The sequence below is a fragment of the Schistocerca serialis genome, chromosome 4, assembly GCF_023864345.2.
Source record: "Schistocerca serialis cubense isolate TAMUIC-IGC-003099 chromosome 4, iqSchSeri2.2, whole genome shotgun sequence".
NCBI lineage: Eukaryota > Metazoa > Arthropoda > Insecta > Orthoptera > Acrididae > Schistocerca > Schistocerca serialis.
This window is the reverse complement of record NC_064641.1, coordinates 468014573-468031840: the sequence shown is the minus strand read 5'-3', so window position 1 is coordinate 468031840 and position 17268 is coordinate 468014573. Positions and strand designations below refer to the sequence as shown.

Genomic DNA, 17268 nt, shown 5'->3' with positions numbered 1-17268 from the left:
TGCCACAGAATTTCTAAAGTGCCTAGACAAGTCTGTATTTGCAAAGAATGATGTCATATGTAGGAGTTTGCCAACTTTCATTGTATTATGTCATATGGAATCATATCTGTGGTGACTCATCAAACCAAGCAAAAGTTTTCAGCATTCAAAAGCATGTAGTAAGACTCATTTGTGGTGTACATTCAAGATCATCATACAGGATCCTGCTTCTCAGTACATTTATTACTTAATCAAATTTTTTGCAAATAATATGTTTCCATTTCCTACCAATAGCACAATACAAAGTGCCAATACTAGGAACAAGAACAATCTGACCTAAAATCACTTGCCTTGGCCCAAAAAGGGGTCAAATATTCAGGAGCACACATTTTCAATAAATTGGCAGCAACCATTCAAAGCTTGGTTTCACATAAAGCACAGTTCAAACACAGTTTGAAAGACTTTTTGTTAGGCAACTCCTTCTGCTCTGTAGAAGAACATCTTAACAGCAACTGTTAGACCAGCTTAAATAAAAATGTCTATTATATTTCAGTTTTGATAGCACTTGGTCACACCTGTTGCATAAATATGTTTCATTCTGCCAGGGTATTAACTCTGTAAATATTAACTGTTCCATTTCACTGTAGTGCATTCACATATTTCGAAAATCTCCTGACAAATGACCAGGATAGTGAGTGTTATATTCAGATGTGTTATGTTTTTTATTTTAGATTTTCTGACTTTTTCCACCCCTGACAATAAGGATCTCATTTTTGGGTCTATGGAATGAAAATTGAGTCTAGTCTAATCTATACCTGGACCCAACTGAAAAGAATGTCAGTTATTTCAACATGACTTTTCATTACTACACTTTTGTCCTTCTTTCCACTCTCTCCCTTTCTTCCATAACTCCTCAATCTATTCATCCCTCAACAACCACAGACATATGTAAACCTCTGGGAAATAATTTCTGATACATAATGTCACTATTTATTTGGTTTTTTGTCATAATAACAGGTAATCAAGAAGAAGAAAGAAGAATTTCTCAAAAGGAAAGAGAGCCCCGTGATCAATAATTATGAGGCAGCTGAATACCTTGAAACAGAGAAAGAAGCTCAGAAAGGAACTTACTTTGATCAGAGCCAAGGCTTAAAAGATGACCTGGATGATGATGTTGGTATGTTTATTAATGACAGCAAAGTCCAAAATTATTTCTCACTACTATAAACATAACTTATATTTCTTCTATTTTTCAATATTTTTGTCCTTTAATACTATTTGAATGTGGTGAACTGCCACAGCAGTTAGAGCACACTGTGCCTTAGATGTGACTGACTGCTACTGCAGTCATGCATCATCAAATGTATGTGGTGCACTTTATTGCAGCAGAAAATTTGAGAGTTGTGCATGTTTAGTGTTTAACTGTGATGAACTTCTGTGCTGCTACTACCACATTCCATCACTGTCACATTTTATCACTGGTTCCAAATACAATAGAAGATGTTAAAAATCAAGTTCTATTGTAGATAATGAAATTAAGCATTCTTTTCTTCTCTATGATGCAAAATATAATTAAAAGGAATGGATGACAAAAATGTTGTCTGAGCTCGTATTGTAAATTTGTTTATGTTCCTCTGCTAGGAAAACACATTACATATGAGCAAAATTTGATAAGTAGTGCTCCTAACTCTTCTAGTGCCTCTTAAAGACCCACTGCAAAAAGAAGGGATAAGAACTTGTAACGACATAGGCCTTTTTCAGTGCCTAGAGCACAACAAGCAGCATGAGAGTGCAGCACACAAGGACTATCCCTTGCAAGCTGCTCACTACAGCCAAATGGTTAACAGTGATGTAAATTTAATTTTTTTCATTTGACACTTATGCTAGTACACAATATTTTAGAGATATGTCATGAATAAAAGGTCAATAATTATCTTGAGTATGCTCTTCTTTACAGGTGAGAAGAAACGGATGGCATTCCTTGACTTAATGATTGAGTCTGCTCAATCTGGAGCTGTAATATCTGATGATGAAATAAAGGAAGAAGTTGACACCATCATGTTTGAGGTGAAATTCTGTATACATTATTTCTGAATTATATCATGTCTTTTATGTGTTTACAGATCTTACACAAAAATGAAATTTTTAGTAACTAGACATTAGGCTATGCAATACCACTCTCCCCTTTAATTAAATGGTATATTTACATAAATTAAAGACAGCAAATAAAGAGTAAACTTAAAATGTCATTTGCTTCACATATTTCAGGGACATGATACTACTGCTGCTGCCTCTAGTTTTACACTGTGTCTTCTGGGTATCCATCAAGCAGTTCAGGTAATCTTTATAATTCTAACTTTGAATACAAAGAAAAAAATAAATGAATAAAAAATGTAAAATAAGGGATAAGTGATTTAAAATTTTGTATAGGGTGCTTTTATTTGGGGGCAGCTGTGTTATTCAAAAGGAAGTTCTGAATTTAATAGTAAACTAAAATAATCATTTTTTGTTGTTAATACTGGTTTTCTGTAAACTATCTAATTATATATATATCCAGAAAACAATTACTACAGATATCCACACAGTACAGAATATGCAACCCTTAACTCCACCTACAAGTTATTCGCCAGAAAATGTTCAAAATGTAAGTGCCACAAGTTTCTTGGAGTATGGATCCAGGAGGACCGGAAATGAGTCCAACATATAAAATACATAATCAGTAAACTGAACAACATCTCCTTCTGCATAAAGGTTATTTCAAGCTGCACATGAAAGACAACAACAAAAAATATGTACTTTGCCAAATCAGAATTTCTATTGCTGTACGGCTAACCTTCTGGTTAAACTTGAGTGCTAGCTTAGTTGTTTCAAAGCCAAAAAGAGAACTGTACAATCTATGGAATGTGCACCTGGCTGAAACCCATGGAAACCTTTATTTTAAAAACTTCAAGTATCTAACAGGTTAAAAATTTATATGTGTACATTATTATTGTAGTAATATAATGATAGTAGAAAACGTCCACATATTTTGTTAAGTGGAAATAGTTGAATGTGTTGCATCCTGCATAAATTGAAGTAATTGAACAGCTGTAGGGCTACGGTTAAGTGCATTGATGAAAATTACATATATACCAGGTAGTTATGATTAAACCTTCCCGTTTAACATGTTACAACATGGAAACTAATTATCGCATGAGTACCAAAGTTGGTAGGATTAATGTCAAGGAAGTGAGGAAGAGAAACAATGTAGATTCAATTCAACTGAAACATTTTTAATGTGCTGCTATGGTACATCATACCATTACATACCAGTAGCATTACTGCTACAAAATGGGTTCAATATGGCACCCATCAGTGTCCAGAAGAGTCTGAAAATGCAGGATTGCAATCTGCACATCAGAAAAAAGCATGTCTGTAGGATGCTGGCTATCTCTCTTGATATGCAGTGCTTCATACCAGCACATGTCTGAATGTTCCCCTGGTAAGCCCTGTCCTTCAGGTAGCCCCACAACCAGAAATCAAAGGGAGTGAGATCAGATGATAATGTCAGCCAAGCATTTGGAAACAATCGACTGATAATTCAGTTGTTTCCAAATAAGTTTAAGTTACAGAGAAACAGGTGAACTTCATGAGCGATGTGCAGTGGGACCCCATCTTACATGAAAACTGTTGAGTTCAATGCATCTTTCTTCTGTAGGGTGGGTATGATATGCTGGTGAAGTATACCGCAGTAATGCTGGCCAGTCTACATCTACATCTACATCTACATTTATACTCCGCAAGCCACCCAATGGTGTGTGGCGGAGGGCACTTTACGTGCCACTGCCATTACCTCCCTTTTCTGTTCCAGTCGCGTATGGTTCGCGGGAAGAACGACTGTTGGAAAGCCTCAATGCACGCTCTAATCTCTCTAATTTTACATTCGTGATCTCCTTGGGAGGTATAAGTAGGGGGAAGCAATATATTCAATACCTCAACCAGAAATGCACCCTCTCAAAACCTGGCGAGCAAGCTACGCCGCCATGCAGAGCGCCTCTCTTGCAGAGTCTGCCTCTTGAGTTTGCTAAACATCTCCGTAACACTATCACGGTTACCAAATAACCATGTAACGAAACGCGCCGATCTTCTTTGGATCTTCTCTAACTCCTCTGTCAACCCGATCTGGTATGGATCCCACACTGATGAGCAATACTCAAGTATATGTCGAACGAGTGTTTTGTAAGCCACCTCCTTTGTTGATGGACTACATTTTCTAAGGACTCTCCCAATGAATCTCAACCTGGTACCCGCCTTATCAACAATTAATTTTATATGATCATTCCACTTCAAATCGTTCCGCACGCATACTCCCAGATATTTTACAGAAGTAACTGCTACCAGTGTTTGTTCCGCTATCATATAATCATACAATAAAGGACCCTTCTTTCTATGTATTCGCAATACATTACATTTTTCTATGTTAAGGGTCAGTTGCCAGTCCCTGCACCAAGTGCCTATCCGCTGTAGATCTTCCTGCATTTCGCTATAATTTTTCAATGCTGCAACTTCTCTGTATACTACAGCATCATCCGCAAAAAGCCGCATGGAACTTCCGACACTATCTACTAGGTCATTTATATATATTGTGAAAAGCAATGGTCCCATAACACTCCCCTGTGGCACACCAGAGGTTACTTTAACGTCTGTAGACGTCTCTCCATTGATAACAACATGCTGTGTTCTGTTTGCTAAAAACTCTTCAATCCAGCCACACAGCTGGTCTGATATTCCGTAGGCTCTTACTTTGTTTATCAGGCGACAGTGCGGAACTGTGTCGAACGCCTTCCGGAAGTCAAGGAAAATAGCATCTACCTGGGAGCCTGTATCTAATATTTTCTGGGTTTTATGAACAAATAAAGCGAGTTGGGTCTCACACAATCACTGTTTCTGGAATCCATGTTGATTCCTACAGAATAGATTCTGGGTTTCCAAAAACAACATGATACGCGAGCAAAAAACATTTTCTAAAATTCTACAACAGATTGACATCAAATATATAGGTCTATAGTTTTGTACATCTGCTTGATGACCCTTCTTGAAGACTGGGACTACCTGTGCTCTTTTCCAATCATTTGGAACCTTCCGTTCCTCTAGAGACTTGTGGTACACGGCTGTTAGAAGGGGGGCAAGTTCTTTCGCGTACTCTGTGTAGAGTCGAATTGGTATCCCGTCAGGTCCAGTGGACTTTCCTCTGTTGAGTGATTCCAGTTGCTTTTCTATTCCTTGGACACTTATTTTGATGTCAGCCATTTTTTCGTTTGTGCGAGGATTTAGAGAAGAAACTGCAGTGCGGTCTTCCTCTGTGAAACAGCTTTGGAAAAAGGTGTTTAGTATTTCAGCATTACGCATGTCATCCTCTGTTTCAATGCCATCATCATCCTGTAGTATCTGGATATGCTGTTTTGAGCCACTTACTGATTTAACATAAGACCAGAACTTCCTAGGATTTTCTGTCAAGTCGGTACATAGAATTTTACTTTCGAATTCACTGAACGCTTCGCGCATAGCCCTCCTTACGCTAATTTTGACATCATTTAGCTTCTGTTTGTCTGAGAGGTTTTGGCTGTGTTTAAACTTGGAATGAAGATCTCTTTGCTTTCGCAGTAGTTTCCTAACTTTGTTGTTGAACCACGGTGGGTTTTTCCCATCCCTCACAGTTTTACTCAGCACGTACCTGTCTAAAACACATTTTATGATTGCCTTGAACTTTTTCCATAAACAATCAACATTGTCAGTGTTGGAACAGAAATTTTCGTTTTGATCTGTTAGGTAGTCTGAAATCTGCCTTCTATTACTCTTGCTAAACAGATAAACCTTCCTCCCTTTTTTTATATTCCTATTAACTTCCATATTCAGGGATGCTGCAACAGCCTTATGATCACTTACACTGCACTTACAGAGTCGAAAAGTTCGGGTCTGTTTGTTATCAGTAGGTCCAAGATGTTATCTCCACGAGTCGATTCTCTTTTTAATTGCTCGAGGTAATTTTCGGATAGTGCACTCAGTATAATGTAACTCGATGCTCTGTCCCTACCACCCATCCTAAACATCTGAGTGTCCCAGTCTATATCTGGTAAATTGAAATCTCCACCTAAGACTATAACATGCTGAGAAAATTTATGTGAAATGTATTCCAAATTTTCTCTCAGTTGTTCTGCCACTAATGCTGCTGAGTCGGGAGGTTGTTAAAAGGAGCCAATTATTAACCTAGCTCAGTTGTTGAGTGTAACCTCCACCCATAATAATTCACAGGAACTATCCACATCTACTTCACTACAGGATAAACTACTACTAACAGTGACAAACACGGCACCACCGGTTGCATGCAATCTATCCTTTCTAAACACCATCTGTGCCTTTGTAAAAATTTCGGCAGAATTTATCTCTGGCTTCAGCCAGCTTTCTGTACCTATAACGATTTCAGCTTCGGTGCTTTCTATCAGCGCTTGAAGTTCCGGTACTTTACCAATGCAGCTTTGACAGTTTACAATTACAATACCGATTGCTGATTGGTCCCCGCATGTCCTGACTTTGCCCCGCACCCTTTGAGGCTGTTGCCCTTTCTGTACTTTCCCGATGCCATCTAACCTAAAAACCGCCCAGTCCACACCACACAACCCCTGCTACCCGTGTAGCTGCTTGCTGCATGTAGTGGACTCCTGACCTATCCAGCGGAACCCGAAACCCCACCACCCTATGGCGCAAGTCGAGGAATCTGCAGCCCACACGGTCGCAGAACTGTCTCAGCCTCTGATTCGGACCCTCCACTCGGCTCTGTACCAAAGGTCTGCAGTCAGACCTGTCGACAATGCTGCAGATGGTGAGCTCTGCTTTCATTCCGCTAGCGAGACTGGCAGTCTTCACCAAATCAGATAGCCGCCGGAAGCCAGAGAGGATTTCCTCCGATCCATAGCAACACACGTCATTGGTGCCAACATGAGCGACCACCAGCAGATGAGTGCACCCTGTACCCTTCATGGCACCCGAAAGGACCCTTTCCACATCTGGAATGACTCCCCCCAGTATGCACACAGAGTGCACATTGGTTTTCTTCCTGTCTCTTGCTGCCATATCCCTAAGGGGCCCCATTACACACCTGACGTTGGAGCTCCCAACTACCAGTAAGCCCACCCTCTGTGACCGCCCGGATCTTGCAGACTGAGGGGCAACCTCTGGAACAGGACAAGCAGCCATGTTGGGCCGAAGATCAGTATCAGCCTGAGACAGAGCCTGAAACCGGTTCGTCAGACAAACTGGAGAGGCCTTCCATTCAGCCCTCCAGAATGTCTTTCGCCCCCTGCCACACCTCAAGACGACCTCCCACTCTACCACAGGTGAGGGGTCAGCCTCAATGTGGGCAGTATCCCGAGCAGCCTCAGTCGTAGTCCGATCGGGGGATGCGTGGCACAAGCTGGCCATCCCCGACAAACCCCCATCCGGACCCCCACAGTGATGCCCATTGGCAACAGCCTCAAGCTGTGTGACTGAAGCCAACACTGACTGAAGCTGGGAGCGAAGGGATGCCAACTCAGCCTGCATCTGAACGCAGCAATTGTAGTCCCTATCCATGCTAAAAACTGTTGTGCATAGAACGTCTGAACTAATCTCTAGAGAGCACAAACAATTCGACACAAAATTTAAATGGTTATTAAAATACAAGATTGCTTAGTAAACACAGTAATGCTGCCACTTACGCACTGCTGACACGCTGCTCGGCGGCGGAAGGAGACTATGCGAATTTACACTATTCTGGTACTAAAAATGTGATACTACAACTCTCAAATACTATAATACGACCGAAGTTTATGAATTAAACAATGCAAGTACCAAAAACACGCAAAGAAATTGAGAATTAAACTATGTAACAAATAAGTGAGCTAGGAGTAAACGACTTGCTGCTGGCAGCTGCTTATCCAATGGCGGCAGGGAGCACACACTGCACTTCTTTGGTCCTTGAGCACCAACCTGTTCAAAAAAGAATAGGCCAATGGTGAATGTAGCCATGAAGCCATGCCATATGGTGACATGTTCACCATACAGAGGAACTTCATGCAGAGTCACTGGAGGTGAAGATCCCCACACTCAAAAATTCTTTGTGTTCATCTCTCAACTGTCAGAGAAAAATGATCTTTGTCTGTCCATAAGATGGTCCAGGGCCAGTTTTCATCAACTTCAATCCTTGTGATAAAGTGGAGAGTGAAGTCAACACATCATTCTGCACCCTGTGGTGCAAGCTGCTGTGCAATATGGATCTTGTATGGATACCATTTGAGAATCGTTCAAGCCCCTTCCATACAGGGGACCGTGGGATGTTCAACTGTTGTCACACAGCACGCGCACTGCCTGGCAATCGGGAATTGCTCACAGCATTGTCTGCCATAGCAATAGCGATTTCTTCAACCACCTGTGGTGCAACCATTCCTGGAGCGATGCACAGTTCTCCAGTTGATTCAAACTTCTTCATGGAGAAAGAGAACACTTCCATAATCCTTTCAGCTTGTGTTATTCTGGAATTGCAGCTGCAGCATTACTGTTGTTTTGATGATAAAGCCTCACCAATAATGCCCTGCTCCTTTTGTCTAAGCTCATGTTGACACATCAACACGTGCACTGTGACTGGTCAGGTGTGTGAGACTATGAATCATGATGACTGATCACAACAGCTGGTTGCCGTAGTTGGAACAGGATGGTGGCACTGTGACACATGGAAACCATGCACCCCATACTCTGGACATTAATGCTACCAAGTTTGGTACTCATAGGGTAATTAGTTTCTGTGTTATAACATGTTAAATAGGGAAAGTTTGATTATAAACACCTGCTATATAGTCTTAGACATAAATCCTGGTCATCAGCTGGCCACCGCAGAGACTAAATCTGGCTCATTCACTTAAGGTGGCCAATAAAAACTGGATGCCACTCAAGAGTTCTAAATCCAGCCATCCTACTGCAGTATGTGGAAGTCTGTGAAGTAAGTGTTGTCGTTGTCTTCTCCTCGAGTTGTTACAGTGCTGTATCAGCTTGTGGTCTTGTGGTAAACACTGTGAGATGTAGACATAAAGCCATGAGTTTAAAGATAATTTGCTTCACTTTCTAACCCACCAATTACAGCAAAAACTTCCAGAAACTATTTGGCAAAACAGCTCATGGCTGTATCATGATCAGAACAGTTTACACTCAAGAGTTTTGTTGCCCTCCAGCAGCTACTGGCCACACATCACCCACCACCTAATGTCAGGCCCTGTCTGACCTGGTGAACACAGTATGGCATTAGAAGTGTATTTACCAACTGTCATTTTATTATTTGAATTTTGAGTATTTATCTTGCATTTGTAAATTGGATTTTACATACTTGAAACTTATGTACTTTGTTCAAGCATCATAATATAGTGTCCCAAATGGAGAATAGCCTAACATTAGTGATGTAATGATCACTTTGCATTTGATACGATGGTTAGGGCAGTGAGGGCAGCTCACAGCCTTTGTATTCTGTGTGGGGTGTGTGCCTTTGGGCAAACACATCAGAAAAGGATCTTCTTGTTTCAAGAAAGAATGTTCTGGTATGAATGATTTCCCACATTCAGAAAGCCTTGACAACTGACATATGTGACAAACTGCAACCGTTTAATCATCATGCAAAATTTGCTTTCTAAGTTTGGTGTAGGAGTACTTCATGGTCTAATTAGAACCAACAAAAATCAGATTCTTGTGGTAATTGCATTATTTCTGCAGATAACTGTTTAACAAGTATTACCATCTGCTATGCAACTGCAATGACAATCACTACAAAGGTCCTATATGTTACAGTTGGTTAAGTAATTAGCTTGCTGCAATCTTGCTTCCACTATTTTGAAAGATACTGAGAAAATAGTTATTTGAATAAATAGGTGCTACACTCTGATTCATGTATTTGACAACAGACACACACTTGCCATTTTGATGAAGTAGAGTCTATTCTGAACAATTTGTGCGTAATAAGTGTCAGTGAGTTGAAAATTTAAGTTATAGACTGCAAGAAGGTTATTGTATGAGTAAATTACAATCTCTCTCATCATTTATTTTGTGGGAAACCTGTTTCTTTCTGTCTTACCCCTACTCCCCTACTGCAGCCATGAGAGAATGATCATGTATTCAGTGCCTCACTAGGGGTTAAATGGTCATTGTTCATCACATGTGTCAATTATCAAAACTTCCTGAAGGTGGAAAATCATCCATACCAGAAAAGTCCTGCTTGAAACAAGAAAATCCTTTTCTGATGTGTTTTGCCCAAAACCACTCATACCACACACATTAAAAAGATTTCAACTTGCCTTCACCGCACTATTAAACCCAAAACAGACAATATGTTGGAAATGTTAGAACTTTTTCCACTTGGAACTGTTTTACAATGCTTGAACAATGTTCATAAGTTTCAACTATGCAAAATTCAATACATAGGCAAAAGATAAATGCTAAAACTTCAAATAATAAAATGACAATTGGTAAATACATTCATAGCACTGCACTACATTCAATTGGTCAGATGGTGCACGATGTCAGGCAGCAAGTCAAGTGTGGCTGGTAGCCAGTAACATGTGGCCGCTGGGGGGTGAGGTAATTCTCAAGTATTATCTGTCCTGATCTTGATCCAGCCAAGATCTGTTTTTTGGAATTGTTTCTGGAAATTTGTACTGTTACTGGTGGGTTAGAATGTGCAGTGAATTTACTTTTGTGGTTAAACCACATGGATAATTTTAGCAGACATCCAGAATGCAGTTTAAAAAATAGAGGAAGGAATGGACTCAAACTCATGACATTAGTTCTACATGTATGGAAGCTTACCACTAGACCATGAGCTGATACAGCACTGTAACAACACATGAGAAAGACAGCATTTTCTCCACAGACATCCACATCCTACAGTGCTGCCAGATTACACATATAGTCTGACTTGAGGCAGCTGATTTCATTGGCTGCCTTAAGTGAATGAGTTGGACTTAATCTCTGCAATGGCTAGCTGGCGGCCAGGCTTTATGTTTGAGACAGCACATGTAAATCTGTTGAGAACTTTTTGCAGGCATTGTGATGTTTAAGTACATTTGATTACTGTTGTAAGTTTAGAATTTATTTGTTATGACATAAAAATTTGACCTGTCCAATATTATAATGTACTTGCTGTACAAATATAACTAATAAAGAATACAGTACAGTGCAATACACAGCAGTAGGCCTGCTGATATAATATGGCCTCGATCTGAATATAAAATTTCTCAGTGGAAGTGCACTTAAACTGACTGTGTTAAAAATTAAAGCAGGGGGCTGGATTAAGACTTCAAAACATGTGCCCACTATTCTGAGGTACACCAGCATCATTTGTTAATGTTAAGTTCCATATTGTTATTGTTAGTCTCCAGTTCTGCAAAATTCCATAGAGGATGTCCCTACAATCAGTCAGAAATAGTACTTCCCAGGGGTATAACAACATGCATCTAAGAAATGTTTTCAACTGAAATTTCTACTGTATAGTAGAGTTTTACTTAAACTAACTTTATAAGAAACTGTATTAACACTATTGTTAGTCATAATCTACTATGTATTAAGTCACTCCATTCTTTCACACACCATGTTCTGTAAATTTCATTCTCAAACAAAGTCTTTAGCAATGTGGAATGAGTCAAGTTGTAGTCTTTTGCATCAGAATATAAAACTCCATTCCAATATCTAGATTGTGATATGTAATCTACGTGGAAATTATTTTCGCTTCTAGTATCATACTGGGGTTGTTTATTTCACACTTTGTCCTCATTGTATCCTTAATATTAACCAGAAATACCATTATACCATAAGTGTATTGGCACATAAGTGTAAGAAACACTAGGTCCATGAAGAGGCTTCTGCAAGACGTTCTATTGTCGTATTGACGTAATACTTCTTATTTCTGTAAAACAAATACTTTTTAATTTAGGTCCATTGCCGCCCAGATATCATATCACAGGACTGTATCATATTGTATGCTAGTAATCCTGCAGGTCAATGTCAGTTAATGAAGTATTTATTAAAAACTAAAGCAAAAGGAACTGCTGCATATACAGGGTGTTACAAAAAGGTACGGCCAAACTTTCAGGAAACATTCCTCACACACAAATAAAGAAAAGATGTTATGTGGACATGTGTCTGGAAACGCTTAATTTCCATGTTAGAGCTCATTTCAGTTTCGTCAGTATGTACTGTACTTCCTCGATTCACCACCATGATTTCATACGGGATACTCTACCTGTGCTGTTAGAACATGTGCCTTTACAAGTACAACACAACATGTGGTTCATGCACGATGGAGCTCCTGCACATTTCAGTCAAAGTGTTTGTACGCTTCTCAACAACAGAATTGGTGACTGATGGATTGGTAGAGGCGGACCAATTCCATGGCCTCCAAGCTCTCCTGACCTCAACCCTCTCGACTTTCATTTATGGGGGCATTTGAAAGCTCTTGTCTATGCAACCCTGGTACCAAATGTAGAGGCTCTTCATGCTCGTATTGTGAATGGCTGTGATACAACAATACGCCATTCTCCAGGGCTGCATCAGCGCATCAGGGATTCCATGCGACAGAGGGTGGATGCATGTATCCTCGCTAACAGAGGACATTTTGAACATTTCCTGTAACAAAGTGTTTGAAGTCACGCTGGTACATTCTGTTGCTGTGTGTTTCCATTCCATGGTTAATGTGATTTGAAGAGAAGTAATAAAATGAGCTCTAACATGGAAAGTAAGCATTTCCGAACACATGTCCACATAACATATTTTCTTTCTTTGTGTCCGAGGAATGTTTCCTGAAAGTTTGGCCATACCTTTTTGTAACACCCTGTATTTTCATACATAAGCCACATTTTATGGAATTTTACATGAAGTGCCAGCAAAACACACATCTTTTTGCCATTATGAAGCACTTTTGATAACAATCATTACAAAAAAAGTTGAAGTAAGAATATTTGTGCATAAAATGGATTACAAATAAATATGTTATGTGATTAGATAAGATATACTTCTTTTCAAAAATGCTACAGTATTGTTTCTCTACTACTACTTGCTCAAATTTTACATTAGCACATTTTTAATTGCCAAATAATAACAGTTATCCTCATGCTATAAGATTCTACGCCTGTTTACGACTAGCATTGTTACCAAACTGAGAACAACTGGTAACAGGGATTTAAAGTTTTCAGCTCAAGATCATGAAATAATTATAAGAGGCTTTTAATTTACTTGCAAAAATGCTTCAGCATTTATTGCTTTATTTTAGTGATAGACTATGTTGTTAGACCTTCCATGATAACATTTACATAGGAATTTCAGACAGAAAAATTGGAAGGTAGTTAGGTAGCAATTTGAATCCTATTTTCTTCTATGGCAGATGATAATAAAATTCAACAGAAATGTGGGTGACAGGGGATTACTATTTAGGATAACTGCATATCACCCAAAATAGTATTTCTATCTAATTCTTCGTTCAATATAGTTTGTACTCTTTCTTCTACACCTTCATCTTTCTGATGAATGATTCTTTTACTTCTGTCACAAATTCACAAACAGCAAAGTGCAATTAATAAATATATGGTACACAAATTATCATCTGATTAAAAATTTCATGTAGTATGTATAAATGAAGTACTTAAGCCTAAGATGGAACATTTATCAGTTCTTGGACCTCAAAAAAAGAAAAAAACTTGCCACATTATATTTATGACTCTAATAGAAGTTTTTAAACACATGGTTCTAAACATAAATTTATCATTTTTGTCATCTTTTACAGCAAAAAGTCATGGATGAATTATATCAAATATTTGGAGACTCTGACAGGCCAGCAACATTTGCAGATACCTTAGAAATGAAATACTTGGAAAGAGTAATTCTGGAAACAATTAGATTATATCCTCCAGTGCCCATTATTGCTAGGCAGCTGAAGGAAGATGTCCAGTTAGGTAAGTTAAATGAAATTTCCTAATGAAATCTGAAGCTTAGTAATACAAAATGAATAGGGAGTTAACAGTTTCTATTCTTATTAATTTAAAAAACCTATTTCCTTGAAGAGGCTTCTGCAAGATGTTCTGTTATCAAATTGACACAATACTCATACTTATTACTTCTGTAAAACAAATACTTTTTGACCGTAGCTCCATTGCCCCCAATGATCATATCACAGGACTGTATAGTACTATATGCTAGTAATCCTGGTCATATGCTAATAAGCATGGAAACTGTTCTATATAAAACTTGTGTTGGACAATAACTATGATTTTCTGATATTGATTTTCAGGCCCTCGTTACTAAAATGTTTAGTCACTTAAAACATTCCTTGTGTTGCAAAAATCTGTTATCCCCCTCTCATTATCACCATAAAATAGCAGAGAGATGCCATCATCATAAGTTATTATACTGAAAGTAGAAGATTGTGCAATATCATTTACATATGCAAGAAAAATATGGTCCAGGTATTGACTTTATGGCATGCCCTGCATTACTGTATGTCATTGACTGAATGTTGAATTTTCTTGCCCCAGTTTGATAATTTACAGTTGCAAATAGTTTACAGTTTTTCAGCCAATAGACAAGAGTTCCTGAGATTCGTGTCTGATATTAAATGCTCTCAGTTTCTGTAAGAGCAGTGTATGGTTAATGAGACTGAATATCTTTGTAAGAAAAGAAAAAAGAAAAAAAACACACATAGGATTCCTCCCATCAACTCTGTAGCTGCAGTTTTTGTGAAAAAGTTCTGTGACAGCTTTTGTTGTGTTGAAACGTTTTTGCATCCGTGTTGGGTTTCTGCAAGGAGATTGTCTTTAGTGAAAGAAGGCACTATGCTGTTCCAGCATGGCTGACTCAAAAATCTTGATCGTATTTTTGTATATTGGCCTGACAATGATCCTTTACAGTGCACTGGGAAATGTTGCCTTCTTTGATAATACAATTAATGAGCTATAACAGTAATGGAAAGTTCTGGATAGAACAAGATGTAAAATAAGAAAAAGGCAACCAGTCATTATAATAGACTGATGTGTTGTGCATAAACTCACATAACAGAAAAGAGTGTTCACTACCTTTTGAGCTCTCTGCTCTTCTTCCAGTTGGAGGTACACATGTTCATACACACAACCACACAGACTTCCAAACACATGCTACCATGGGTAAGATTATGTTGTTAATGGTTAGGCTTCATCTCTGCTGGAAGATCCACATTTATGCAACCAATCTGCTGACAATAATAATAATAATGAAAATAATGATAATAATAATAATAATAAGAGTGGAATTACAGTGGCTACAGGTATCCACCTCTTTGTGCTTCATTGTGTTGTTGTAAAGTCTTCATAACATATCACAGTGCCAGTTAATTCAAGTAAACCTACTCTACACTACTGTTCAGTTAACAGTTATTTTACTTTAAGATGTTGGCATTAGTGACTAACATAAAGAGCTACAAATCCTCTTTCTGATGCTGCTTACAGTAACTACTCACTAAAGAGTAGCCATCTAATTTAAAATAACTTTTTTCATCCCACTTTAGGGCATGTTCAGAATTACCAAAACACATGGACTATCTTCATCTATGAATGTTTACAACACATGCAATTTATTTCTTAAGTACTGTAGATGTAAATGCATCACATGAAATGGCCTTTTCTGTTCATTTTTACAGTATTTGTTATACCGGGAAGACATTTCTGTACAATGGCCTTTTTATGGACTATCTATACTAAAAAAGAGCTCGTGTTCAGAGCACTGATACCACTGTAATATTGTCTTGCTTATAGTGGAAACATAAGGTTTCCTTATTTCTTTGAGTAACTTCTAGTTAGCTGCTTCTCAAGACCATTTCAAGAGAGCACATGTGCCTGAGTGGAACCTGTGACTGATATCACTAACATCCACAAATTTACAATTTTCAAATATCTGATTATTTTGAAAACAATTCACTAGCTGAACTGATTTCTCTATTCATGCAAGACCAAGATCTCGATTTATGGTGACACAAAATGTTGACAAAAATAATATTAGTATGAATCAGTATCCTCAGTTATTCCTTATCTCTCAGCAGGCTATGAAGATTTCATTACTGTACATGTCATTAGATCCATCAAACAGAGCACTGAAGATAATTCATTTATTTCTGTAGAGCTTACAACTGTGCTAACTTCTGATAAGGAAGCCTGAGGCTTAATAAAATCTGTTGCTTTTACAATTGTCATCTTATTAATACAAGATCACTTTTGCATGGTTCTCCATGATAATTATGAGCTTCCCCAAATGGTGAGAATTTGTTGAATGTTGGCCATCATTTGTTGGTGTTTAGTGACACAGTAGCCATTGCACTGAGTATCAGAGTATCTTCAACAACAGTTTGTGAGGTACTATCATCACTGATCAGTTTTATTGTATGTCAATGTCATTTGTGGGTATTCCGGGTGTAAAGCACCTCTTTCTCCGGGGGACAAATATTAATTATTATCAGTAGCAGTATATTAAGCTACAAATTATCATTTTAAACCTGGTGTGCCTAGTCGACCACCAGTCCCCGTCATGCTGTTCACTCTAACAACAGAGTACATACAGGGTTGAAGACATGGAGAAAGATAGGTATCATCACAATTTGAATTTAGAGTAATATAACTTTCTTACCTTTATTGGTCATTGTTGCATGCTCATCGTCCAGTGATGAATCTCGCCATCTGCTCTTTGTTAAATCAATTTGAGGTCCAGGGTGTGTATTTTGCTGCATAAGAACTGACACATAGTTACACTTCCAACTTTTATTTTATAAATGCTGATCATGATGATATTCAATAATTTTCAATGTAACAGCTTTTCCAATACATCATTTCGTTCCCTCTATCCTTGACCTTCTCAAAGCATGCGTATTACAAGACGTCTCAACACCAACTGCCCATTGTCTCTACACCTGCCAACAACCAGCTCCTGTTCACAGAGCTTACAAACTGTACAGTACTGCCAACCTTGGTTGTATATCGATATTTTACACATCGCACGTATACATATATGAAAAACATAGTATGAAAAATGAAAAGTATTTATAATATAGTTCTGTGGCAATATACCTTGTTATTGTCGTCATATTAACAGTTTTGTAACAAAATAATAATATTTCACTTTATTTTTATGTAGTTAAAGTTCACTTGCTCCTTCAAGTTGATTGACGGCACCGCACACCTCACCTGCCGGTGGAATCGGTAGTTTCAATAGTCCGTTACATTACGA

At 38.4% G+C, this 17268-nt stretch overlaps 1 protein-coding gene across 2 annotated transcripts in view; it reads left to right on the top strand.

Annotated features, from left to right (window-relative positions):
• Positions 1 to 17268, top strand: part of LOC126475114 (cytochrome P450 4g15-like) — a 145376-nt gene that overhangs the window by 107041 nt on the left and 21067 nt on the right. For both annotated transcript variants that reach the window (XM_050102701.1, XM_050102699.1), the window contains exons 8-11: positions 997 to 1156; positions 1937 to 2046; positions 2248 to 2316; positions 13808 to 13976. In XM_050102701.1, the coding sequence (XP_049958658.1) occupies positions 997 to 1156; positions 1937 to 2046; positions 2248 to 2316; positions 13808 to 13976 (508 nt within the window). The remainder of the gene's footprint in view (positions 1 to 996; positions 1157 to 1936; positions 2047 to 2247; positions 2317 to 13807; positions 13977 to 17268) is intronic.